This window comes from Sceloporus undulatus, chromosome 1, assembly GCF_019175285.1.
Source record: "Sceloporus undulatus isolate JIND9_A2432 ecotype Alabama chromosome 1, SceUnd_v1.1, whole genome shotgun sequence".
NCBI classification, from domain to species: domain Eukaryota; kingdom Metazoa; phylum Chordata; class Lepidosauria; order Squamata; family Phrynosomatidae; genus Sceloporus; species Sceloporus undulatus.
The window spans coordinates 160240138-160267237 of NC_056522.1; the positions used below are offsets into that span (position 1 = coordinate 160240138).

At 39.2% G+C, this 27100-nt stretch overlaps 1 protein-coding gene across 4 annotated transcripts; it reads left to right on the forward strand.

The window, feature by feature from the left end:
* NEK5 (NIMA related kinase 5) lies at positions 1-27100 on the forward strand. 4 transcript variants are annotated; one of them, XM_042445586.1, is made up of 24 exons: positions 1-128; positions 1223-1294; positions 1462-1601; positions 2406-2502; positions 4150-4247; positions 4841-4924; positions 5009-5079; positions 5338-5424; positions 6491-6545; positions 7279-7479; positions 8121-8187; positions 9092-9228; positions 10051-10247; positions 11677-11743; positions 11984-12103; positions 12714-12797; positions 14825-14932; positions 15825-15905; positions 17216-17287; positions 18501-18621; positions 20048-20170; positions 24051-24188; positions 24775-24886; positions 25920-27100. In XM_042445586.1, exons 3-24 carry the CDS (start codon positions 1485-1487, stop codon positions 26140-26142), a joined length of 2460 nt encoding a protein of 819 aa, XP_042301520.1. In that variant the 5' UTR covers positions 1-128; positions 1223-1294; positions 1462-1484; the 3' UTR covers positions 26143-27100. The 4 variants fall into 4 exon arrangements, 3 of the variants coding, with proteins under 3 accessions (XP_042301520.1, XP_042301521.1, XP_042301522.1); XM_042445587.1 differs by having other exon boundaries at positions 14828-14932; XM_042445588.1 differs by having other exon boundaries at positions 12029-12103.

A 27100-nucleotide genomic window follows, 5' to 3' on the forward strand; every position in this document is an offset into this window, starting at 1 on the left:
GGGGGTGTGAATGGAGGAAGAAGGGAGACTTTATTGAACCCGCACCCGAGTCTCCCCACTTGCGACCGTTAGGACCGTTATGTGACCCCGCCCCCTCCCCTTTCAAGTCTGAAAGGGCGCCTTCAGCCGTGAGTGAACGAGGAGGGAGGGGGGAGGAGAGGAGGAGTGAGAGAGAGAGCGCGCGCTTTCCCGTCACCATGGAAACCTGCGCGTGAGGGAGCGCGAGCCAGCGGTTTCTGCTCTAGGCCTCCTTTCCAGGGAAAAGCCCCTGGGCTTTGAAGGGAAGGAGGGGGCGGGGCAACAGGTTCTTTTTATCTTTGGGTGTGACGTCATCCCTGTCTGTTGTGTGGTAAATCTCAGAAGTAAGCCCCCTTCCCCTCCCTCCCTGATGCCCAGTGTGGCTTTGTAAATAGCAACAACAACAACAACAACAACAAGGTGGGATATAAATAATAATAATAATAATTATTATTATTTATATCCCGCCTTTCCAAAAGGATCGAGGCGGGTTACAATAGAATACATACATAAATACATAATACATACATAACTAAATAAAATAAAAATTACACACACACACACACACACACACACATTCACACACACTTATCCCTTTCACCTTAAAACTAAATGCCAACACTATAGAATAAACAAACAAATAAATAAATATAAAATGCCCACCATTTTTCTCGAACTCTCTTCCTACATATGAGAGACTTGCACACTACTCTAGTTTCATGTACGTATTTTGTTTATGTTAGGAGTGAACAATCTGTGGCCTTCCAGATGTTGGACTACAAATCCCATCAGTTCTAGTCTGGTGAGAAATGGTGGAGGCAGGCTTCATCTGACAACATTTTGAAGGCCACACATTGCCTTCACTGTTTTATTTATTTAATCCCCCCCCCCCGCCACCATCATGGAACATAAGGTAATATACGAGAGGTTCCCAAAATATCTCCCATCCATGCAATGACAGATCTGTTTAGTTTCAATAGGTGGCTATATCATATACCCTCAGACAACACCATAAACCATGTGCATGTATGTATTTTTTTAAACTATAGATTAATTAAAGTTGCATGTATGGATCAACAGGATAGGATGGATTATTCTCTGCTTGTGTGTCAAAGGGGTCTTTCTCACACATTGTATGTTGGGATACCATAGTTAAGTGCAAGTTAATTCATTGGAAATAATGACATTCTTATTCTCTCTCTAGTTATGCAGTTATATACAACGTGGTTCTCCACTTGTAATCAAGATGAGCATTGCGCTCTTGTGACTACATTTGGTGAGTACCAATGTTCTTCATTATTTGTGGGGAAGACTTCCGTTTATGTTACACTGGTCAAACTACATTAAGAAAACATCTGAATAATGAATGAATGAATTAGTAATGAACACAAAGATATCACAGGTGTCTCTGTAGATATTCATCACTGTAACCTTATCTTTCAGGTGTTTTTCTAAAATAAAGTACCATGGATCAGTATGAAATAATTAAAATGATTGGGGAGGGATCCTTTGGCAAAGTTTTCTTAGCCCATGGAAAGGAGGATAATCAACTATGTGTTATCAAGGAAATCAGTTTAACAAAGGTAAATTGCCATTGCTTCTCAGTCCTACATTTGCTTGTGTGTTAAAGTACTTGTAGTCTATGATAAAGTGAATCATCTTTGAGTGGCTTAATATAATAAAACCATAAAAATCCAACTATTTAAATATAAATGGGACCTGGTGTAAACCTGTAAGGGTGGTTTAGTCATCCAAATGTTGGTGAAACAACTGCCATAGTCTCAGTCTGAGGACTTCTGGAGGCCCAATGTTCCTCACTGTACTACTTCCCCCAGTTTACTAGTCACAGAAAATAAATTAAACGAATTACATTCCTAGAAAACTAAAGCAAATCCTTCCTTGTTTCTTAGGGATAGAAGTAAGCAATGATAAATTGCAGTTATAGACAAGCTGTGCATATTCTGTTCATAAAATGCCAGTTTTACTGGTGTGTGTTTTGCGGATTAAGTATACTTATACACAGTATATTTTGCTTCCCTGATTCAGGTCTCATGTTGCCTTTTAATTTTTAATTATAAAGCCCCTCCCAAATGTCATTGTATGGTATGGTTTTTCTTCTCGTGTTTTGTGGTTTTGTTATATTTTTGTTATCTGCATGCAAGATACTCTAAAACTATAGAGGGGAACATTTGGCTCTCCAAATGTTGTTATACTGCAACTCCCATCATTCCTTACCATTGGCTATGCTGCTTAGGACTAACAAGAGTTGCGGCTTGGCATCTAGATAGCAAGATCACAAGTTGCTCTCTTCTACTAAAAGATATTTCATTATTTATATATATACTTTTTAAAAAATCAAAATAATCTTGTTTTTAAAACTGAAATAGATGCCAAGAAAAGAGAAAGAATCATCTCAGAAAGAAGTCGCCCTTCTAGCCCGGTTGAAGCACCCTAATATAGTAACCTTCTACACTTCCATTCAAGGTCAGTTTTTATCTTTTGACTGTTCTGTTATTTTGTATGGATTCCTTCATAGATCCTTTGTTTCCCAGGAGTGAAAGGTTAAAATGTCTGGCCTATGTAAATCCAATTAGTTCAGTGGGTCTGCTCCTCCGTGGGGCTAGAAATTGGCTCTAGAACAGTGGTTCTCAACCTTCCTAATGCCACGACCTTTTAATACAGTTCCTCATGTTGTGGTGACTCCCCAGATAGAGGAGCGGTGTCTCAGTTCCTAAGACCATTGGAAATATGTGTTTTCCGATGCTCTTAGGCAACCCTGTGAAAGTGTCATTTGACCCCCAATTTTTTTTAACCTTTCACTCCAGGAGCAGTGATTTTGCTGTTGACATGGTTTAGCCTCCTCTCCAACCAACTTGTGGAGGTAAAAGCACTCTCAGATGTAGCTCATTTCACAGCGTTCTAAGTGGCGTCTTGTAAAGTGATCTCCTTTGCATAAGGTTAAAAGGCACTTCTGATTACCCTGATGCCAGTACCACTAGAGAAGAAGTTGGTGGTGGGTGGACAGATGCAAAAGGACAAAGGTCTTGTACATTCAGTATAGGTGGCAGTTTCTACAGGTGTTCTTTTTTTTAATTTGTATACTTCTATTTAATCTGGCCATCCAATGTGGGTTCAAGAGGTGGACAAACTCAAGTCTTATTTTACTGGAAAGACTGAGCACTTAATCTATTCATTATATAATACATCTCTTAGGTACTGAAGCTCTAAGAGACTGACATTATTCCAAACGGGATAATGATTATATATAATAGACTGCAAACAACTGAGCACTTTTAAATAACAAAATAGAGAAGGTGTTTGAACAATAAGCAATACACCAGATTATGGTTTTGATATGGGCCCGAGACAGATGGGCAAAAAGGCGCGTAGTGGCGCCAATACTAGGGCTCGGTAGTGTGCACCAACCACACACTCCAGAGCCCTAGTTCTTGTGGAGGGCGCCATTGTTATGTGGTGCCATCCACATGGGGTGCGTAATGATGACATGTATGCGCTGCTTTCAAACGATGCGGCATGTGCATGACATATCTGCGGCGCCCCAGGGTGCTTATGGCAGCGCGGAAAGGAGCTCTGAAACATTATTGGCGTGGCAACCAAATGGCCATGCCAACGATGCAGAGAATAAAGGGCCACGGTGGCCTCCCCTATCTCCTCTTTAGCGTCAGGGTACCGTGGGCGCCTAAGGCGCAAGGGCACCCCTTTTCCAGGCATTTTGCCACTTCTTTTTGGCCTGAAAAAATGCTGGATTGGGACTGCAGCGCGAAAAGGGGCAGGCTGTACCGTGCTTAAGTTTACTATTGCTGTACAAGTTGCAGTCAAAGCAGTTAATTGCTATATTACAGGAAAAGAGATTCTACCTAAACATTAAGAGGAACTTCATGACAGTAAGAGTTGTTTGACAGTGGAACACACTCCCTCAGAGAGAGGTAGAGTCTCCTTCTTTGGAGGTTTTTAAACAGGTTAGATGGCCATCTGCCGGGAGTGCTTTGATTGTTTATTTCTGCACAACAGAGGGTTGGACTGGATGGCCCCTTGAGGTCTCTTTCAACTCTATGATTCTATATATATAAATAAAATAATTTATTCAGAAACTGATATGTTTTATTGTAGAAAAAAATAAGTTGTACATTATTATGGAATATTGTGATGGAGGTGACTTAATGAAGAGGATTAAAATGCAACATGGAGTGCTGTTTGAAGAGGACAAGGTAAGTTTTAACTCATTTAACTTTTACTCGTGTCCCTTCAATAAATTAAAACAGAAAGAAAGTGATCTATATCCTAGCTTACATTTTCTTTTATTTAGTGTTCTTGTAGCACATGGTAATGTATATCCTAATAGTATAAATATCATGGATATTGCTACAGTATATATGTGAGCATGTGTGTGCATGTATAATATCTAAATATATAAAGGCAGACATAAATACTTCCTTTCCACTTGCCATCTCCAACCTGGTGTTACCCAATGTTTCTCAAGCTATTTTATGTGGTGGACCAGCAGTTGCTTTTTCAAATCTGCAAGGGAGTGGTGCCATATTTGTGCCATATTATCACTGTATTCCTCTAATGCCCTGGAAACCTGCCACAGACCAACAGCTCATGGCTTGTAGTCCAACACCAGTACATGAACAACCACTTGGAGTACTACGGTGTTAGACTACTATTATAATCCCCAGACAGCATAGAATTATGGAAGATGTTATCTGTCACTTCTGGAGGGGGGCAGAATTTGGTCATTCCTGTCACAATGCCAGTGTTTGTGCTTTACAAAATATTGACATTGTATCTTTGTCTGTAGATCTTGGGATGGTTTGTGCAAATCTCCTTAGGACTGAAGCATATACATGACAGGAAGATTCTGCACAGAGATGTAAAAGCACAGGTAATACTGGGAGATTGTTTTTCACTGCTGAGCCATAAAGTGTGCCTGCTTTTAACCATGGCGTACTGTTTTCTTTGATTGCAGAACATTTTTCTCAGCAATAATGGAATGATAGCAAAACTTGGAGACTTTGGGATTGCGAGAACATTGAGCAAGTAAACATGATTTTGTGGTTTTCCGATGTTAATCACTTTAGTGCTAAGTCAGTATTGTTCCAGACAGTATAGATACTGAAAAGTCTATTCTGTTATATTTTGTTCCTATGAACTCTAAATGATGAATTGAACCATCAGTTCACTATATGTAACTTCAATGGACACTTTTTCTTAATATTTAGTTGCTTCCCCAACTCCAAATTCCCTACTTAATGAGATAAATTTATTGTTCAATTTTATCATCTCGGTTTTCTCTAGCACTATGGAATTTGCACGCACATGTGTAGGAACTCCGTATTATTTATCACCTGAGATCTGTGAGAACAAGCCATATAACAATAAAACGTAAGTGCTATAATGTTCCTGTTTGATATATTTAGATCATATAGTGAAAAGGGCATACACGAATACCTCAGAGCTTCATGACTTAATGTGTCTTAAGGTAGTTCTAATGTTTGTAACACCTTTCTTATATATCACTCTTCTACTTTTAAAATTTCTAGGCAGTTCTATGTTTGTGCTTTGCTCTAGTAATCAGAAAATGGTCATAACCATAAGAGCAATTTTAAAAAGAGCCATCTTTGACAAATCTACACCAACAGACACACAGATTTTAGTAATAAAGACAAAGCACTGTAGAAATTAACTAAATCCTATGAAATTCATGGGGCCACCATAAATCAACAGGTGACTTGAAGGCACAAAACCACAATCTCTTTTATAATTGAAATTCTTTGTTACTCTGTACTGTGGTGGACAATATGCCATTCTCCAGCTGTTGTTGGCTCCAAACTCCCAGCATTCCTCACTGTTGCCTGAGCTGGCAAGGACTATCGGGAACGGGAATTGATGTCCAACAGCCTCTGGAGGGCACAATTTGTTTTTAGTTCAAATAATTCTTTAAAAACATAATTAATCACAATATTGCTATTTTACATCAGCAAATTACTTCCTCTCATTTTACTGATTCCCAGATTAAGCAAACAGATTATATTCTATTATTCCTTTTAATGAAATATATCAATTCAAATAGAATGTTTAGAATTAGTTAATGCTGAATTGAGATGAATGCTTCTGTTGCAGTGGCCTCCAACAGACAGGCCAAAAGGTCCACCGTTGGACCGCATTGGGGGCGTGGAGTTTATATGACACATGTCCCAAACACAGCTGGAAGGCTCCCTGATGCTGCTCCAAGAGAAAGGAACCAGCTCAAAAAGGAGCAGAAATAAACCCAGCTCCTTTTAAGTGACCGGTTCAGGACCACAGCAACAGCCCAGCTTGGGGCCAAGTGCATTGGTTGCCATGGTCCTGGCTCGATCGGCAGCAGTGTGGTCCTGGCGCAGACCATTTTGGCTGTCTGCTTGACTCATTTGCTAAATTCTTTCTACTGATACTCTTCTTTTTTTAATAGAGATATATGGTCACTTGGCTGTGTGTTGTATGAGCTCTGCACTTTAAAGCACCCTGTAAGTACATTGTCAGACTGCATGTTCTTCCATCATTGAATATAATTTTTTTTACTAAGAATACATATTTACTGACAGTTGTTGAAATCATAACTATAAAAGATCTGAGATCTTTAGTGATGGTCTTACTCCCACCCTCATAGATTAGCTTGGTTGGTAAACAAACCAGGGATTTTTCTGTAGCAGCATTTCAGTTGTAGAACTCATCTTTAAGGAAAATTAGGCTGTCTCCATCCTTATTGTGTTTCTAATGGTCAGAACTGTTATTATTTTGTCAGGCTCTCAGTTGGCCCTGACAGGCAAAAATAAAAATCTATTTCAAAATACTTTTAATTAATAAAATCAGTGCAATTTAGCTTTCAATATCAGGTTAGCTAATTTGCAGCTATTTTATAGCTGTATGATAAACAAATATTGTGGACATTCATACTTTGTACAGTATATAGAATTTGAGATTAAAGAATGAAATGGCATCTCACAGGGGGGACAGCCCAGGTACGCATACTTTAAGGTGAAAAGCTAAATCCAGTTGATAGCCCCAAGCAGAGTAGACCCACTGATTCAGTGGGACTTACATGTGTGTTCACAAGTCTCAATTATTCCATTGTTATTGAGGAACAATCGGGTCTAGCTCCAGGACTCCCTAGTTCAATTTACACTCTCTCATAGCACTTTTAAACTTATCTGTTTATGACAGCATTTCACTATTAATGACTTTATTTTTATATGACAGTTTGAAGGCAACAATTTACCCCAGCTTGTGCTAAAGATCTGTAGAGGCCATTTTGTACCAGTATCTACAAAGTATTCATATGACCTAAGAAGTTTAATATCTCATTTGTTTAAAACATCTTCAAGAGATCGCCCTTCTATCAACTCCATTTTAAAAAAGCCATTTTTGGAGAAACAAATAAGGAAATATTTACCCCCTGAGGTGAGTGGCTGCTGTGGCTGAGGGAACTATAAAGTGATTTAATCCAAAGAAGATAAGCCATACGCTTCCCATGGATAAGCCATCTCCCACTTTCTCATAAGAAGATAATGAGAGCCATGTTGGATCAGACCAAAGGGCTACCTAAATACACCATTCTCTTCACATAGTGGTGAACCAGATGTCCCAAAGGAAATCCCACAGCAAGGGACAAGTTCAGCTGCACCTTCCATCTCATCTTTCCCAGCAAATGATATACAGATATCTGATGGTGGAGGAGATATGTAGACATCCTAACTAGTAGCTGCTAGTGGCCTTAATATGCCTGATTTTATTTTATTCCCTTGTTAGATTACCTTATACTAGAAATGTGTCTCCTTGGCTTTGCCCACTGTCGTCACATTTAAGGGATGAGCCCTAAAGAGATGACGACTGAGAGGGCAGAAATTGTCTAGTAAAAAATTCTGCTTTTCTTACTTTTCCCAGGAAAAGATTAAAAACAAGATGTGTGTTCCCTCCTGCCTTGAGCTACCAGAATGTGCTACTGACTTGTATATAATATAGAGTGAGACTCTACCTTGGAGTCACTACTCTTGTTGAAAGCTAGCCCAGACATAGAAGTGATATGTTACATTTGTTTCTAGATCATGGAGGAAGAATTCAGCCACACTGTGCTTCACAGGAAAAGACCATCACCTTCACCGTCTTCAGGCAAGCTATTACATAATAAGGCTTTTTATAAAAGAGAGCATAATACTCCTCTATGTGTGTGTGTCTCTAAATGTTTTAGACTAAAATGTGTTGTGAGATAATTTTACTAGTTTAAGAGATTCTGCATCAGACCTATCATAAAATTCCACTCAACCTGAATTACAATATATCTCTCCTCTTCTCTGCTGTAGGCAGATTGCTTTAATTGGATTTATCTCCAAGGATAAGGAACTTTATTTTATATGCTGTCTGCAACAATCACACTGGAATAAATTGAAGCCTCTGATTCTGTTTTGTAAAGACTAAATATGGATAGAAATGCCATCTTGCTGTTCTGTAAACGATAAACAAGGAAAGAATTGCCACCTTGCTGTCTTCCACTGCTCTCTAAGACAGAACACACATTCTAGTGCTCTGAATATAGGATGAGGGAGCCTATGTACAGTATTGCTCTAACCTGTGTACAACAGTTACATACTATCAGTACACAGAGAGGTTTCATCAGTAGTAGAGACTGAAACAGTGATAAGCTAACATTAGAGATGATAGTCGGGGTTTATTTTCATTGGCATTTGAAGGTTGTTTTAGCTAAAAAGAAACAGATTAAATAAGTAAGCATGAGATACAACAATATTCAACAGTATCCAGATCTGCTGACAGAACAGACATTAGTGGCAGAACAGTTTTCACTTCCTCCCAGCCATTTGTATGGCTTCTGAATCTGCCCTGGAGTCTTGGGAAGCCTCTGGAGTAGATATAGGGGTAGTGAAGGGGAGTGCAGGATGGAGAAGAGGAAGGGGAAATCCTGTTACATAAATAAAACATTATATAACACAATGTTGGATCAAACACATAATATTAATAATAATTATCAGAGCATTGCTTCATTGTATTATTAATTAAGCTCCTAAGGTTCAGAAACCAAGATTCCATGGCCATCATTCTCCAAAAATCAAGATGGAAATGCTTCCCAGAAAGCCAGAATTATTAAATCAAAATGAATGGAAATTTCCTTCAAGAATACAGGATCCTTTTGGCCAGGTAATGGGGGAAAAACTATGTATTTTTAGCAATTGTATGATTTACCAAACAAGGGTCAGACTATGTGATTCACGATTCAGTGTGCCTTTGAGGCCCGTGCTAGAAATCCTCCTCCTCTTCATGGTCTCTTTCTTTCTCTTTAATGTGATGATACACATTAAAGTCTTGGTTGAGGATATTTAACATTTTTTTAAAAAGAGAGAGAATCCTGAGATTTTTTTACAATGTATTTAATATTTACCAAATATTAAGGGTAAATGATTAAAACTTTATTCTGTTATACTACTCTGAATTCAAACCCCATCACAAACATGAAAACCTGTGCTCATTTACAAATTGTTCCCTTTCTTCATAGAAGTTTAGTTAAGAGGAAGAAATAAGTTCACATTAAGAACATCCTAGTTTGGTGTGGGAGACAAGCTTTCAGAAGTTGCAGTGTGGGCCAAGAAGGTTGATGTGTTCATGTGGCATGGGGAAAAAAATAAGAAATTCATAGCGACATAAATACTTGAATGTTCAGGAGGACGTTAAATATACTGTACGCTTTAGCTTCAGCAGAGAATAACTCAGTATGGTGTGTCGTATCTCTCTCTTCTTTAGAAAGGTCAGAATCCACTTTTCGTGGAACTCTCTCTGGCCTCCCATTCAGGTACTAATTGGGCCCATGCTTCCTTAATTTCCACACTGGGGTAACCCTGGATGACTTTCAGTAGTCTATGAAGGGTTATATGAATAATATGATTAACCAAATACATACAAATTTAGATTTAGTGAACTAGATTTGTTTTCTTCATAATTTTCATAAATATGATATGTTTCCAGCTCTGGGGTCCCAAGTTAAAGATGTGCAGGAAGCCAGAACATGCCAGAATATGTGGACGCTATGACCATTATTACGCGAAACTGGAAAACTTGCAGAAAAGACCCTTTGTGCAGGAGGATGGTCCTCGCATTAGCCATAGAATGGACGAGTACTTTAAGGAGAAAGGACAAGAGCCACCACCTCCTCCACCTCATTGGTAGCAATATTTGTCTTGAATTTTAATACTTATATTGATTGCCTATTTATTCTGACACAGGAATTCCTGACTATGTATGATTGAATTAGATTCTGTTTACTCCAGTGCCTTAGCTTCAGGGTTTCAGTAGTATCCCACAAAGACATCTCAGCGTCAGTGGGTTCAGGTATTCTTGTTCAATTTGAGACTCTGCAGTGAAACTGAATATAACAAAGTGAATTTCCAGCAGAGATTGCAAAATGTGTGACAGCAGCCAGACAACTCAGTTTTCAGACAGAAAAATCATAGGCCATTCGTTACCCAAAACAGAGATGCAGCATGAAAAATGTTATACTCCTGATTTAATATTGTGTAGAGCAATCCTATACATGTCTACCTAGATGTAGGGATGAGATGGGAATTTGTCAATTTCCTGAATGGGATTGAAATTTAAGTTCCTGAACCATTTGGGAACAGGTGTGGAAAGAAAAATAAAACCCATGAATTTCCTACAGATCTGCCAGGGCCGTTTTTTCCCACCCAAAGCTTGCATATACTTAATTAAAAATTGCTCAGCTTTTTAAGCTGACATGTACTAGGTGCTATTTTCCCACAGCTTTCCTTCCCTTCTTCCTTTCCAGCCCCAAAGTTGTGCAGAAATCATCAGCTGTGAAAAGATGTTGCAGCTGTCAAACCAGCTGGGAAAGTGTTTGAGAAGAAGGAGGGAAGTTGCCAGAAAGTTGACAGCTCCCATTTGAGATCTGCCATCTCTAGCCAGGATTTCCGTGAAAGCCTGGTGTGAGGGAAAGTTGCGGAGGGAGGAAAGTTGCAGATGTTTGGCAGCGGAAAGATCTAGCTTCTGTTTGTCCCACAGCTTCCCTCCCAGTCAAGCCCCAATCGTTGACAAGAGGTTGTGACAAAAGACATTTTAGCTGTCAGAGCAACTTCCCCCCCTCTGCAACTCCCCCACCCAACCCTGCCAAACAAAAAATCCTAGTTAGAAGCTGCAGTTGTCAAATGAGGGCTGTCAGCTTTCTGGCACATTCCCTCTTCCCCCTAAGCAACAACTACAGTGCCTTTTCAAAGCGATTTCTGCACAACTTTGGGGCAGGGTAGGTGGGTGGAGGGAAAATTGCTGAAAAACAGTACCCAGTACACATCAGCTTAAAAAGCATTTTTGCTTCCTGTCATCTCTCAATTCCCACATCTGACATTGTGTGTGTGTTTGGGGGGGAATGGGGATTATTGAGAATTACTGTACATTCCTACTTAGAGGTAAGCTTCTTCGTGTTAAGTGTTACTTGCATCCAGGTAATTGGTTATAGGATTCTAGCCTTAGTCTAGTGTTCATTTTAGGTAAAATTTACTGTGGGAAATTAGCAGTGAAACTTAAAATGCCACACCTATCTCCTATTTGAGTTTTCACTTGATTTTATATTGTACATCTTAGGCCTGCAGAATACCTTCAAAGACGATACAATGCCCAGCAGTACAAGTTAAAAGTACAGAAACAACTTGTAAGCATTTTTTTCCATATAAATGAAATGACAAAGTAGAGCATAAAACAACTGCTATTGTGTTGTTATCTGAAAAATACAAAAGAGCATTTTTTTAAAAAATGTATTAATATGAAAAAAACACTCAGAGTCTAATCTATGCATTTTATTTTTCTGTTTGGTAGGGTGGGTTCAGAAAGAAAGTAACATTTATGTGCAAGTGCTATGCATGTATTTTTCAGTTGTTTCACATATCAATAGGGGTTGCGCCCATCTTCTGCTGATCTCCCTTATGGTCACATGCAGAATCAGGAGATGAAAGAAGAACAGCTCAGAGCCTGTCAAAAAGCTCTTGCACAAAAAAATGAAATGAAAGAAAAGGTAAGAAGGATAACATTGTGAGGATGATAATTTGCCCTGTGTAGTACAGTCGGACCTTCTTATACATGGATTTTTTTATACATGGATTCAAGCATACACTGTTTGAAAATGTTTTTAAAAAGTATAAATTTCAAGTATTGAACCTTGATTTTCCATTTTTTATACGGGACACCATTTTGCTATGTCATTATATTTAATGGGACTTGAGCATCCACGGATTTTGTTATCCATGGGGATCTTGGAACCAAACCTCAGCGTATAACAAGGGTCCACTTTACTAGTATTCCACTTGGGTATGAATTGAAGAAACCATACACAAAGTCACTTTGTTTGTAGTAGTCACTGCTTCATTGTCATCATGATCCAGCCCCAGCCCCTTCCCATATCCCAGTGTTCTCTCTCTTTATGTGGGTATTTACATATTAAATCAGGCTACATACTTATGTATAGCCTTACTTGGGAGCATAAGCTCCCTTGAACTCAATGGGACCTATTTCTGAGTAGGTATGCATAGGAGTTTGATGTTAATGTATATGTTGCCAGTGCAGTACAAGTTGCTTCTAAAAGTGCCTGTGTTTTAAAATGTTTAAAATCTAGTAATGTTTAACAGGAATACTTAGAACAGCTGCAGAAAATTCGACAGGAGTATCGCAGTGAAATGAATGAAATTAGACTTAAAGCAGAAGCACTAGAGGTAAATGTCCATGCATTACACATGGTGCACAGTTTTCCACATCAATCTTTCTTGTGTTTTTAGTGGATAGATTTTAAATTGTCCTTAATTATTTTGATCATTCAGTTATATTTTAACTATAAAGTTTTGCACGTTTGTACTCATATGTGTGTATCTATATTGGTTTTAATTTTTAATAAATAAATTTTGTTAAGTTGTCTTGAGTCCCAGCTCTGGGGTAAAGAAGGGTGGGGGAGTATAAATAAGAGAAAGAGGAGGAGAAGGAAAATATAGAAAGAAGAATGACAGAGAATTTAGATGGTATTCAAACAGGTCAGGATAATTAATTTTTAAAAAGATATTAGTCATTTCCTGTAGTTTTGTTGATGAAGCTCATCTTGATTTAATTATTATTCTAGAAGCTGGGGTGTGGGAGAGAGAAAGAGACAGACTTGAACTGTCTTTCTCTGAACTGAATAGAAAACCTTTTTTGAGCAGTGATCATGCATTCTCCCCCTTTTATTGTTGTATAGGCATAACAAGAATTTGCGGTGACAAAGTATTAATTACTTTGTGCAAATAATAACGAAGTTGTCCTAATATGTGCAAACAGTTCTACAAATATACTTCAGTTGCTTCTTCCAACAACAGTTTATTGTGATCTCTCTATTAGAATCACGCTGAGGAGCTAGTTTTTAGGTTGCACTAGCATTTTAGGTAGAAGGGGGTTGGAAGACATTGAGTTGAATCTGCAAATAAAGTTATTCCAAGAATACACCCACTTATTGAAGAGGAGGGAGTCACCAACTCCCCTTTCTGTCCACAGCTCACAATGGTGTTTATCAGACGAGCTCTTAAAGAGGTACTATTCCAGTGTGACTCCTCTAGCTGCCTCCTGTTGCATGCTGGGATTGGCAGTTTTAAGGAGGGGTATTTAGAATTCTCAGGCAGAGAAGTTCAGCTCCTTAAAACTGCCAATCCCAGCATGCAACAGGAGGCTGCTAGAGGAGTCACACTGGAATAGTACCTCTTTAAGAGCATAGTGTGATAAACATCAATGTCACCTTTCTGGCTTTTCTAGCGGAACATTCAGTCCTCTGGAACAGATTTTCAGGGACCTGGGGAAGACCACTGTTCCCCTTTTGTAAACCAATGAAAAAGTCCTGTTGGATCAAAAGCATCCTACTAGCAAAAAGAGCCCTTCCATTCACAGGATAATTGTGATAGTTCCAAACCACTGTTTACATAAGTGGCAATGTTGTGGCCTTTGGACCTTGTACAGCCCACCAAAGCCCCAACCACACATCTCTGAAAAAACTAGCACCCAAATGGACAGTCACTCTTTCCTGAAACCTCCAACAGGCATGATTCTCCTATTTAATTCTAATTGGGAGTCCATCACATTTGTGGACCCAGGAAATTAACTTCCAGTTATTTCCAGTTTGGGGGAATAAAGAGGATGGATATGGTCCCTGGGTATTTAGGGATTGTGGAAAATTATATATATCTGAAGAGAGCAAGTTTGTGCCTGAATTAGAAGCAAATCAAGAAATCTGATTAAGCTCTACCAGAATTAGACGAATGTTTTCAATATTTAGTTAATTAGTGCAAATAATTTTCATTTTGTCATTATACAGGAAATGTGTGTTCAAGCTGGTGAGAATGTCTTGGGAAAATAATTAAAATACAGGGTAGCTGTGTTGACTACATGACAAATTCCTAAAACTATATTGTGGTAATATATTTATTAGGCTAACTAAAACGGGATAAAATTCTCTAAGCAAACTTCGAAAAAGAAATCTGTGGTTCTGGAGAATTTTAGGATTTTTGATTGACCTACTAATTGACTTCTTGCCACAATATGGACTTGAGAGAACATTTCACTTTCACTGTTTCAGCAATGTACTTTTATTTTAAAATTCTGAATTCTATAGATTTGAGTAATATGAAGGATGCAGAAGGAAAGGAGTTGTAAAAATTGCCTATGCATTCATCTGCTGAAACTAGGATTTAGTAAATTCACTTTTATTATTGTTGCTGTCTTAAAGAAGAATAAAAATATAAAAGACAAGACCTACCTTGTGAAACAGAGGAACTCTGGGGACCTTCCTATTTACAATGATGATATCTCTGAAGGAAAAGATGAAGCATTCCAGGTAGTAACAGTTGTATATCGTGCAAACTTATGGTACGAAATATTAGTTGAAATGTCAACTCTATGAATACATAATTTTACCTTAGAAAAAAGTAATGTTATTGTTGTACTTTAACAGATATGGGATTTGGGGTTTTTATCCAGCTGTTTCCACCCATGACCAAAAAGGGCACCATTGATGAAACAGATCTCTTCCACACAAATGCTCAAATTGGCTCTAAAAGAATGGGGAGCTGTCCAGAGCAGATTTGGAGGGGGAGTTGGGGGCTTCAGGAAGGAACAAAAGGGTAAATCCCCTTGCACAACCATAAGCTCACTTGAATAATGCTGGCTGGAGATCAGCTCACTCCAAAACTTTAAAATCTACTGTTGAGTTAGTTTAACCTAAATTTTGTAAATGCCCTTACAGTCAGCCCTCCACATTTGCAGCTTTGACTTTTGCAGATTTCATTATTTGTGGGTTTGAATAATATGTTCTCTCTATCGGTCTCTAGAAATTCTGCTAGAAGTTGACCATATAGCTGCGTTGAAGCATCTAAAGATTCCTAGCAAAAACACTTCTCTAAACATTTGTCCAGCATGATTCTGTGGTCAAATTCTGGCAAATGTTGACCATAGAATTCTGCTGGAAGACCTAGAGATTCCTAGAGAGGTATTCTCTCATGTGAAAAAAGTACTGTTTATTTATTTGCAATTTTTTCACTTTCATGGGGGTCCTCTAACTCCAGTGAATGTGGAGGCCCACTATACTTCATTCTGAGTCAGCAATAAGACTGAGGTCTTGATTGCTATCTTTATTAAAAAAACAAAACAAAATGCAAGTCTACTATGCTATTGATTGGATGCATATGAACAGGTAATAACAATACTGTATCTCTTTTTTTCTCATACAGGATATTGAGCAAAATTTGAAACAGATTGGATTCCATAACTGGCAGGAGAGAAATGCCTTTGAAATAAAGCACAAAGCAAAGGTTGAAGAGCTATATATTTTATTTCCACTCTTTTCCTATTTATATTATTTCTGACAACCTTTTAAAAAAATATTGATGGATCTGAAACTGGGGTTTCAGGCAGCGCTTTGGCAGTCAGTATTTGCCAGAGAATGAACTCTAGTTCTAACTAAAATCTGTCAGTAAGTACAGTGCACCTGTGTCATACGCGCGCATTATACACTGCTTTCAGCATAAACTGAAAGCAGTGTTGCTTCTTCTGGCATTGTGCACCAGAAGAAACAATGGGGTGTGTGCTCATGGCGCGCGCGCACCGCCGCCCACCACCATGAGCATGAGCCCCATTGTAATGGGGTTCGAGCATATGCGTTTTTTGTTTTATATGTGTGGGGGGTCCGGAACGAATCCCCCGTGTAAAACAAGGGCGCGCTGTATGAAAAACAAAACAATGGTCCACTGACTGGAAATGCTCAATGTACATTCAAGTCCCCAAGAAAGGGTACACCAGGGATTGCAGTAACCACAGGACCTTTGCATTAACTTCCCATGAATGCAAAGTGATGCTCATAATTCTGCAACTTTTACATGGAGCATATATGGAGCAAGAAATGCCATATGTCCAGGCTGGGTTCAGGAAAGAAATAGACACTCAAGGATGTGGTGGCTTAGTGGTTAAGATGCCAATTCTAATGATTGGAAGATCGGAACGTTGGCAGTTTGAGATCTAAGTGCTGCATGATGGGGTGAGCTCCCATCACTTAGTCCCAGTTTCTGCCTAGCAGTTTGAAAGCATGCAAATACAAGTAAATAGGTACCACTTCGGTAGGCAGGTAGCAGTGTTCGGTGCAGTCATGCTGGCCATATGATCATCACAGTAATCCTTGGACAACTCTGGCTCTTCGGCTTAGTAACGGATGAGCATCACCCCCTACAGTCGCTTACGACTAGACATTCTTGTCAAGGGACTACCTTTACCTTTATACACAAGGAAGCCATGGCCCTGACTCTGCAAGACCTGAGCAGGATTGTTGATGGCAGAGAGACTTAAGAGGTCTCTCATTCATAGGCTCATAATCAGTCAAGGTTTTGCACATTCCTCCTTTCATTTGCAGCTTCATGGTGCCTTTCATGGCATTCCAAAATTTTCTTGCAGCTCTCTAGTTGAGATTTGACACAAAGAGCTGAAGGCTGAAGATGTAAAGAAGAATGAACAAAAATCCCCCCCCCCCAATCCTTTTCCTCATGGAAGCTTTTCCTCGATTAAAGCGTTTTTCATAATAAAGAGGACAGGATTAATTACTATACAGAACTTGTTGTTTTTTTCCCTTCAGGGAGGTGTAAAGTTTCAGATTGACCTAAAAGCTGATTTCCCAGATGTAAGCAACATCCAAGAAGAGAAAGAGGTATAACAACTTTAGACTGCTGATGTATGATTTAGTGATTTATTGGAACTACATGAGCATCAAGCTGTGTACTGAGTACCTTTGCCTACAAAAGCACTTCTGGTCCCTTCAGGGAAGGAAACCAATCTAGATATGTCCCTCATTGGGACAAGTGGAGTAGCTTGTATGCACAGAAAATGTTTGTGCTAATTGGCATATGTGAGTCCCAAAATTAGAATGTAAGGTTATGGCTTCTATTCTTCTGATATAACTTTTCAAAGTGATGGCTATAAACTCATCATGCCTTGATTACTTCTTGTTTAGACAACTGTAATGCACTGTACATGGGGCTGCCTTTACAAACTGCTTGGAAACTTCAGCAGGTCCAAAATGCGACAGCTGGAATGCTTACTGGGACCAGTTTTAGGGAGCACATAATTTCTTTGTTGAAATCGCTTCACTGGCTACCAGTTCATTTCTGGGCACAGTTCAAAGTGCTGGTCATGACCTCAAAGCCCTGTACAACTTGAGTCCAGACTTATTGAAAGAGTGCATCTTCTCATACAAATCTGCGAGAACTTTAAGATCAGGGAAAGATTTTCTCTCAGTCCTGCCACCATCACAGTCTTACTTGGTGAGGATACAAGCGAGAGCCTTCTCTGTGACTGCTCCCACCATTGGGAACTCCCTTTCATGGGAGGCTAGACTGGTGCCCTCCCTGTCTACCTTTCGCCAGCAGTCAAAGACCTTTTAATGTGTAAGCAGGGGAGCTTCTTATTGATATGTTTTATTTATCTTTTAAAATTTTGTAGGCCTCATAAAATGATTTTATACTGTTTTATGTAATGATTTTAATTGTTTAAATTTTTTATTGCAAAGGGGTTTTTTAACCCTCTCTCTGGGAGCTGTCTTGAGTCTCACTCTAGGAGAAAGGTGGTATACAAATGAAATTAAAAGTAATAATAAATAAAAGTCATTCCTTGTGGGAGATTTTCTTTCTTCTGAAATAATGTTTGGAACTTGATAGAGTTGATAAAGAGAGTTCAAGCAGGTAAAGAGTGCAGGCACAGGTTTTGGTGAAATGCACGTCTACAATCCAATCCAAAATAGAAGTTTGGCGTTTATCATGTTTGTGCACTGCTTTTACCTTGCTTATTTTGTCTAAACGAAACGTCTTAAATAATCTGAATCAGTTGAGTAAATTCTTACTGGGTTACCTTTTGTTTGATTTCAGGATGATAAACTTAATGACACTTTGACTTTTGAAGATGGAGAAAAGCTTAAGAAAAATCTGAAAAACAACTATGATAATATCATAGACAAAGCATTGGAAGAATTATGCTGTTGGAAAATGGGTATTCTTTTTGAAATCACTAGACTTGTTTGCATGTTATTCTTAATTATTAATATTAATTACTGATTGCATTTCAAGTGTTCCATTTAAGGCTCATATTATATAAACCGTATTGTTGAGAGTTTGTTCATACAACTGTGTTTGTTTTCTACTTTCACCATAAAATGATTCCTAGCTGCTTTGTCACCAAGGTATATTTTTAAAAGCTCTGTTGAACTATTGGAGTGCTAGAAAGGTCCATAACAAAAAGGGTTCTGCCCAGAACTTCTGTTTTTGTATTGTATTAAAGAATTTCTGTTTACAATTATAAAACATCAACATGTGGGTGCCTAATAGAAACAAAAAAGGAAAACAACCTGGAGAGAAAAAACAACAACAATAACTTAGAACAGAACCTTTGAAATAAGAGGTTGTTCAAATTCAAAAGTCAGAATAGATTTCTGCAAAATCTAGTCTGGGAATTCATTGGTCAATGAATAAGTGTAAGAATAAGTGAAGGGGGAGGAAAATAGAATTTCAGGTGTGTTTTTAATTGCCTATATTGCTTTCTTGGAAGCATTATATTTTTAATGATTTAGCCAGGAGGCAAAAGTTTCTGTTTCCATATTCATAATATTTTCTGTTTAGATAAATTGGTACTGTTTGCCATCTGTTTATATCCACATTTAGTTCTGGGATAGTATTCCCTAAATAGATTCACTTCCAGATTTCTTACCTTGTAATGACAGAGTTTTAGTTGCTTCAAGAATTGTTGCTCTTGCTCTTTCTTTTTCTTTCTGAGGGTAAGCAATTTCTTTCATGAAGTTCCCTTAATTTCTCATAAGAGAGCAGAAGGAATGTGCAGAGTACCATTAGTCTCTTGTGAGTAAGGCAGTTTATGTTGAAAAGGTCCTGGTTCCAAGTTAAATATGTTAGGAAGCGGACAGGGGTCATCAGTGAGAGAATAGCTGCATCCTTTATCTTCTCAGTAAGAGAGGAGGAAAGAATAATGTCAGTTCTTTAGTAGTAGTTCTAAATAAATAAATAATAAAGTTTATTTTCAAAGAGTATTTATGCAGAATTTCATCTTGAAATATCTTCTAAATTTTTTTTATTTATAATTTTTATTGAGTTTTCTGTTCATACAAAGCTGAGTATATTGATATTGCATTGAAATGATCCAACAAATCATATTTTCCATATTCGAATATTCCATATTCAGAAAAAGTAAGGAAAGAGAAAGGAAAAAAAAATTTTTTTTTTTTACTGTTTTCCATTTGCACACATATCTTAGATTTTACAAAGAGAAAGAAAAATATCTTCTAAAATTCACCTACTGGAAAAACAGTTATATGACCTGGCAGTGGCCCTTTATGTATAATAGTGAGCATCAGAATTGCAACCATGTTTTTTAAAACTATTGAATATCATCTCTTCTTGCCTGTTAGATTGTGACAGTGAAGATGTTGCCACAGTAAACAGAAAACACTGGAAAGCTTCAGCCCCACAGACTATCCTGAACCTTCTTGAAAATGCAGATATAACCTCTGTATGCCCTACGATGGAAGAAGGTGATCTTTGTGAAATTTTTACCATTCTTATATTGAGTAAAGATTGTTCCTGGCTACCCTGTATGCATGTTAATGTACTTTAAGATGTGCAATGAAGTGAATATTTCAGAATGGCACTGCACTTTGATCTGAAACATTGGCCTGTTACAGACTGCCAAAATAAAGCTGCTTTGGATCTCTTTGGAGGTATGCTATTTAAATGATGCATGGGTCCTAAGAGTCCGGAGGTCGCGCCAAAGCCACACTCCATTCCTAAGCACTGGAGTGCAGCTTTGGTGCAGCTTCTGGATTCTTAGGATGCATGCATCATTTAAACAGCATACCTCCAAAGAGACCCGAAGCAGCTTTATTTTGGCAGTCTGTAACAGGTCATTGGTTCCTAAAATGTGAATTAGACATCCCTATAAATTATGGACACATGCAAAGAAAGAGGATATACAGACTGTTTCCTTCCCACGTCCTATCTGTTTTTGGCTTGATCAAAACTGGTTGCATGAAGAATAATATAATTTAGAAATGGCAATTTTTAAACGAAGTCTTACCATCTGTAATGGGCTGTGGTCCCGTTTCCTGCTCTTGAGTCAAAGCAGGAACCCCTGAATTATTTTGCTACCACGATTGGGAATTACTGAGGGGCTTTATCTTGCACTTTTCCCACATTTGACTCTGCAGAGATTATCCCTCCCTCTCCTGTCAGATGAGAATCCTACATGCATACATGTGCACATACTGAGCAAAGGCATGTGAAGAGAGTGTAGAAAAAAAGAGATCTTACAAGAAAAGCTTTTATTCTAAGCAAGCAATCTTACATTAGCAAAAGGGTATCTTATACTGTATATGAAGGCACCTTCCTTCATGTGTTACTTAGGAGTGGTTACAAAGTTACAAAACCAGCCTAAGTCATATTCAGCTGATGTTAGAAAGAAAGATAAGCCCTAATGCAACTAGCTGAACATTCCTATTCTACTCATGATATGAATGTTATTTTGGGTCTTGGATGATCATAGGAAACTGAGTCTCTATAGTCTACACCAGTGTCTGAGGCAGGCAGCACCTCTCCATCCATCCCAAAGGCCGGTTACAGACCGGCACTTTAGTGCGTGACGAGCACGCACTAGGGTTACAAAAGGGCGGTGCTTCCGCACCGCCCTAACCCTAGTGCGTGCTCGTCATGCACTAAACAGCGGCGGCCCTTCCATACGGCCGCGGCCGTGAGGACATCACGGCCGCGCCGCCTCTAGACGGGGCGGCACGGACGTGACGTCCTCAATCCGCGGCAGGGCGCCTAGGGCGCCCTTGAACCATGAAGGAAGCTGCCGTTTCGGAGCTCCTTCCTGGTCCGCGGCGCCGCTTGCTTCGCTGGGCGCAGCCTTCAGACGGCTGCGCCCAGCAAAGCAAGGGAGAAAGGGGCCAAGCAGGCCCTTCTCCCCCTCCCCCCGCCGCCGCGGGGTGTCCTGGGGCTTGGAAGCCCCAAGGACACCCCTTTTCAGGCGCGGGAAGCGGCGGTGTTTTGCGCTGCTTCCCCACAGCCGAAAAGCGGTAGATCAGGGCCTCAGTGGCTGCCGTTCGGGCAGCTCAGGCCCCGATCCGGCGGGGAAGGGGCGGGTGCAGCCCGACTCAAAGAGGCGGTCTGTACCCGCCAAAGTCTCTGTGGTCATCCCCCTCTACAATGCCTTGTGACACCCCAGGTTTTTATAGTCTGTCAGTTGGAATCATCTCTAAGTTTCTACACTTACTCCCATAATGGTCATCTTCATTGGGCAATTGCCTCTCGTAATCTCTGTTGCTTCTGCATCATGCTTATCCCCAATAAATGTAACCTAAAACCATCACAACTTTAGCCTTTTGTTTACCTGAGGAAAGACCAAGCCCTCAGGTTTGCTGCCCAGATAATGGGAGAGCCCACTATCACATCAACCATGGTACTGTACTTTTACTAGACCAATTAATCTGTCGGTGTAAGCAGTTCTTACAACCATTAAAGCTGACTACTACAAGATGGTTATACCTTACACTACATGCATCCAGTTGCCACAAGATCAGCAGGCTTTGATTCCTAATAAAAGCTGTGCCAAGTATTCAACCAACAATTGTTTCCTTTGAGAGATGGTTTAATAATAATTATAGTAAGTGGATTATGACCACTTTTAAGTGGGTAGAATTCAGAGATGTAGTTAGTTTGTTAGTCTGGAATATCAGTATGCAAAGGGATCTTGTAGCACCTTTGAGACTAAAGGCTGAAACAGATGGCCACAAAGGGTTGGCTTGAAGCCACCCCTGCAGAAGATGCTTTGGGCCTGCGGCAACTACACCTCGGTCCGGAAGGTGCCCTCTACTGCTGGCCCAAATAGGAGCTGAAAATATCTGCTCATTTTTGGGCTGGTTTTGGGTTGCATTAAGCGAACCCGGTGCAACCCCTGGGGAGCTTCCTGCCATGCTCCCAGAGTGGATTGAAGCTGCCCCTATCTGATCGGCTGTTTTGCCCCAGGGTGACTTCTAGGTGGCTTGGGGCCATGCATCGTCAAAACGGCACGCTCCCAAGTCTCCTGGACTGGAAGCTGGCTTTTCCAGCTGGAATGTTTGGGCCCTAACTAAGCAAAAGAGGTTATAGCAAAAGCCTTCATAGATTTGGTCTGAGGAAGTAGACCAAAGTCTACAAAGGTTTAGCCTACAACTTCTTTCACTCAGTCCCAAGATTTCTTTGTACTTTTAAGTAGTTTATCCATCTTATAGAGAAGGGTTATCCTACAAATAAGGAGTTACCATACATATCTGTTCTCCTACATTCTCTTATAAATGCCCCTGGGACAGTGCTAGAACTCCAGACTGGTAGGTTTGTTCACCATACATTTTGGGGCTCAAGTGCAGGGTATAATGTTGCAATTGCTAAGCCAACTAGAAAAAATTGGCTAGCTTTGCTCTGTTTAATGCAGTGCTGGGAACACAAACTGTCCAATCTAAAGATAATTGCTTTTAGAGGCCTAGAGCATGATGAGTTTTGTTTCTCAAAAGTATGCAGGGTGAGAACTAGGAGGCACCTACTGATGTACCACTTTCAGGTGTACCTATCTTACAAATCCCTATTACAAGGATGGGAAGAAAATACAGAAAAAAATCATTAAATCAAGGCTGAAAGTTTTACACTACTGTTTTACAGCCTCTCCGAAAGGACTTCTTACCTGTCTTCATAGATTACGCATTCAGCTAGGAATAGTTTTGTGAAGTTGATCATAAATCATACTTTGCATTTCTTAATGCAGAGATGGGCAATTTATGGTTTTCTGACAACCATAAGCCCAAGCCAGTGTAGTGAGGAATGTTGAGCACTACAGTCCATCGACATATGAAGGGTCACATCCGTGCCTTTAATGATTCAAAGGGTCTACACTGTAGAACTAACGCAGTTTGACTCCACTTTATGTGCTGTACCTCTGTCTTATGGAACCCTGGGATTTGTCATTTACAAAGTCTTTAGTCTTCTCTGCTAGAGTGATGGTGTCTCACAAAACTGCACATCCCAGGATTTTGTGGAATGGAGCCATAGCAGTTAAAGAGGTTTCAAATGGCATTATTTCTACAGTGCAGATGCATCCTAAGACTTGTGGGTTTTCCCCCCCTAGTGAAGACATATCTTAAATTGTTGTAATCCTACCTTTTGGAGATTCTGCCATCATAAAGCATATTTTTTGTTGTCATTGACTGAAAATGTAGAATTTCCCCTCCCAAATAACATTTTCTGAAAGAGTAATTATTGCAGAAGCAAGAGAAGTAGGAGAAAATAGTGGCAGCAGAGAGGAGTATTTTTTGTGAAATATGCTACCATCTAATTTACATGAATATTGTGCCAATCGACAGTGAGTGAGTGTATCTTATTTCTTAGTTGATCAGGTAATCACACTGCCTTTGGAACTCCCTGAAAACAGGAGAAAATGGAGCCAAGAATCACCTGGGACACTAATGAATATGTTAGCAGAAGCAGAATGTTCCAATGATACTTTGTTCCAAGCGAAAGAGCAATGTAAGTTATTCGTTGCACATTTGCTGCTTAATAATCACTTTTGAGACTTATTTTGTATTTATTACAGTTGCACAGCAAACTTAGTAACTTTTCTAAATCAAACAGGGTTAAATCCAATTATTAGTCCCATTTAAATCACTTTCATTCAATGAGTTTACTTGAGATGAAGCACTGGATTTGATCTAGGATGGAAGGAGTGGGGAGGAATCATGCATCCCTTTAGATATTGATGGACTGAAACTCCCATCACTTCTCAATATTGACTAAGCTGGGTCAGGTTTATGGAAGGGGCAGTCCAACAGCATTTGGGGGCTGCTATTCCTACTCCTGATCTGTAGTAACTAAGAGAAAGGAATCCATTAGTGTTGCGGCTGATCCAGGTATGTCACTCCTTAACTTTTGAAAAATTCACCATAGGTCATCTGTGAATGGGCATAAAGGCAAATAAACTAGATGGTCACACACTTTCTACCTCACTCCTTTGGACAGGATTTTGTGAAATTTTATAAATGTATACTCTTAAGTTCACAGTACTTAGTGTTAAAACCAAAATTAAACCAATTAGCTAAAATATTTTCCTTCCCAGCTGAGACAATAAATCCACTGAATTCACAAATCGATGGAACTGATGTGGCAGTGGCTTCTGCTGTTGAAGAGGATGAAACCAGACTTGATTCCAGATCTGATGATGATGACACGTAAGTCATTCACATCTATCCATCCATCTTCAACTTATTTGACAGTGCCAGGTTAGCAAATCAAGTCTCTTGTTTTGCAACAGTATTTTTCGACTATTAACACATCAAACCTTTTTATAGTTCTAGAGGCCCAGGTTGAGGAGAATCGGCAAACGTACTCATTAGATAGTGGAGAAAGAACAGTGCAAATGCACGTGACTGGGATGAAGTTTGGTTTACATGGAGTAAAAACAGTCATGTAATAATTTTAGCATCTAACTTAATAATAAATGTGTTAAGAGGATTTACGGATGATACAGTTAGCATGCATTAAATAGCAAGCTGGATGAAGCAACAGTATTACAGCATGCTAAATATTGTAAAGGTCTTCTTGATCACTGGTCTAATAAAAAGATGGGATATACATTTTAAAAATAAAAATAGTCTCAATTGCAACAAATTTGGTTGTGTGCACATGAATGAAGAGCAGAAATTAATTTTGTACTGTTCTTTGCCATTTCAAATGTTGTGTCCTCCCAGACCACATGCTCACTAGTTTTATGCATTGGTTGAGAGTGCATAGAAGTGATTTATATAAACAGGTGCCTCCATATTGGTAATCATTTGTTTTCTCATTATGGCAGTAGGTGAAGAATGTGTGTCAGTTGCCACAGGAATTGGGGTACACATTCTCTTTATAGTTTCTAAAGGTATATCCATGTTATTAAGTTGAAGCAGAGAAAATGAGAGTTCTGTGAACACTCAAAGACTACCAGTTTTATTATAGCACAAACTGTTGTGGATTACAGCCCACAGCTCACAGTTCAATAAATTCGTTGGCTTTTAAGGTTCACAAGATGCTGTTTCTGTTCATACAGCAGTTTCAGGCAGTCCTACCCAAGTGATGAGAGTGGTAGTGACTCTGTAGTTTTGCAAGGAAACTGTGAAGTATGAACCAACCTTTCAGAATAATTTTTATGGATATCTTACCCAGTATGAGAATTGAATGTTAATTATGCTAATGAGAATCAATCTTCTCTCATTAATTGTATAGAAACTTTGAAGAATCTGAAGATGAACTGAGGGATGAGCTGGTGGAATCCCTGGAAAAAGTGGTAACCTCTTTAGAAGAGGAGATCTCGAAAGCTCCAGTTGAATCAACAAATGAAAATCAAGTGAAAAAGGAAAATGAAGTACATAGTGAACTTAGAAGTCCTAATCTAAGCCTGGAAGATAACAACTTGGCTAGAGACAAACAGGAAGGAGCGATCAGTTAAAACATTTTAGTTAATACTTTAAGAAATGATAACAGGTAGTGTCCATGTTAAAGGGTTAGCATTTAGGGAGTGCCTCTTTGTAGAATTGTCATTTCTACAGTTAATCAGAGATAAAAGGCACTCAACAGCGGAGAACATATGATCCAATAATGTAGCTACTTCACCATTTTGAACTCAGTATTGATCAAAATGGGTAACGGCCCTGTCTCTGGGCTAAATCCAAAGTATATTCATTAAGTGTTGAGTGAGGGAGTTCCATCTAGTGTGAAAATATAAGCACTTTCTCTTCATGCCGTCTTTATCTTAATCAGCAGGCTAGAGATCTGGCAGCATAGCCGTGTGATGTTCCCTTAAGCTGGCATAGTTATTTGTTCCAATTTCTAACCCCAAGGATCTTCTGATAAATGGGCAATGAAGATGGATAACTTTTCAGTAACTATCCCAAGTGCAGTAAACACATCTAGATTGCCCCATGCTTTTTATGCCTTCCATCACGTGTGTGCGTCCGATAGAAGCCTACCATCACAACAGTTTACTTGTTTCCTATTTCTCACGGTGATGCCCTTAACAGATGTATCATTATCAACATAGGTCTTGCTCTTACTAAAATGATGAACATCAGACTGGAAGTGAGGCTAATACTGTTCAATAATAACCTTCCTTCCCTCGCTCACCAAAAATCAACTGAACACAAAGATGTTAAGAAACTTCATAGCATAGTTTTCTCTCTGAAGAGTAGTATGCCTGCAATGATAAAGCTATTAGATGCAGATTCAAGCCCAGGTGCCTTTGAACATCACTTGAAATTCTAAGCTTGCTCTAGTTTCATATATGAACAAGCAGAGCTGTTGAATGTATTCAGAAATGTATTATTGGCAAATTCTGCTGAGTCTGTGTTTCTTATTTAATTTTTGTAAAATAAAATATGAATGTGGGAAGGAATCTCACTAGAAGTGTT

What these genes read in the sequence shown, in the direction of transcription:
- NEK5 (XM_042445586.1), top strand. Translation starts at nt 1,485, where the DNA reads ATGGATCAGTATGAAATAATTAAAATGATTGGGGAGGGATCCTTTGGC. An exon ending in ACATCCAAGAAGAGAAAGAG is followed by an intron (nt 17,288 to 18,500) that starts GTATAACAACTT and finishes GTTTGATTTCAG; the next exon opens with GATGATAAACTTAATGACAC. An exon ending in AGATCTGATGATGATGACAC is followed by an intron (nt 24,887 to 25,919) that starts GTAAGTCATTCA and finishes TTAATTGTATAG; the next exon opens with AAACTTTGAAGAATCTGAAG.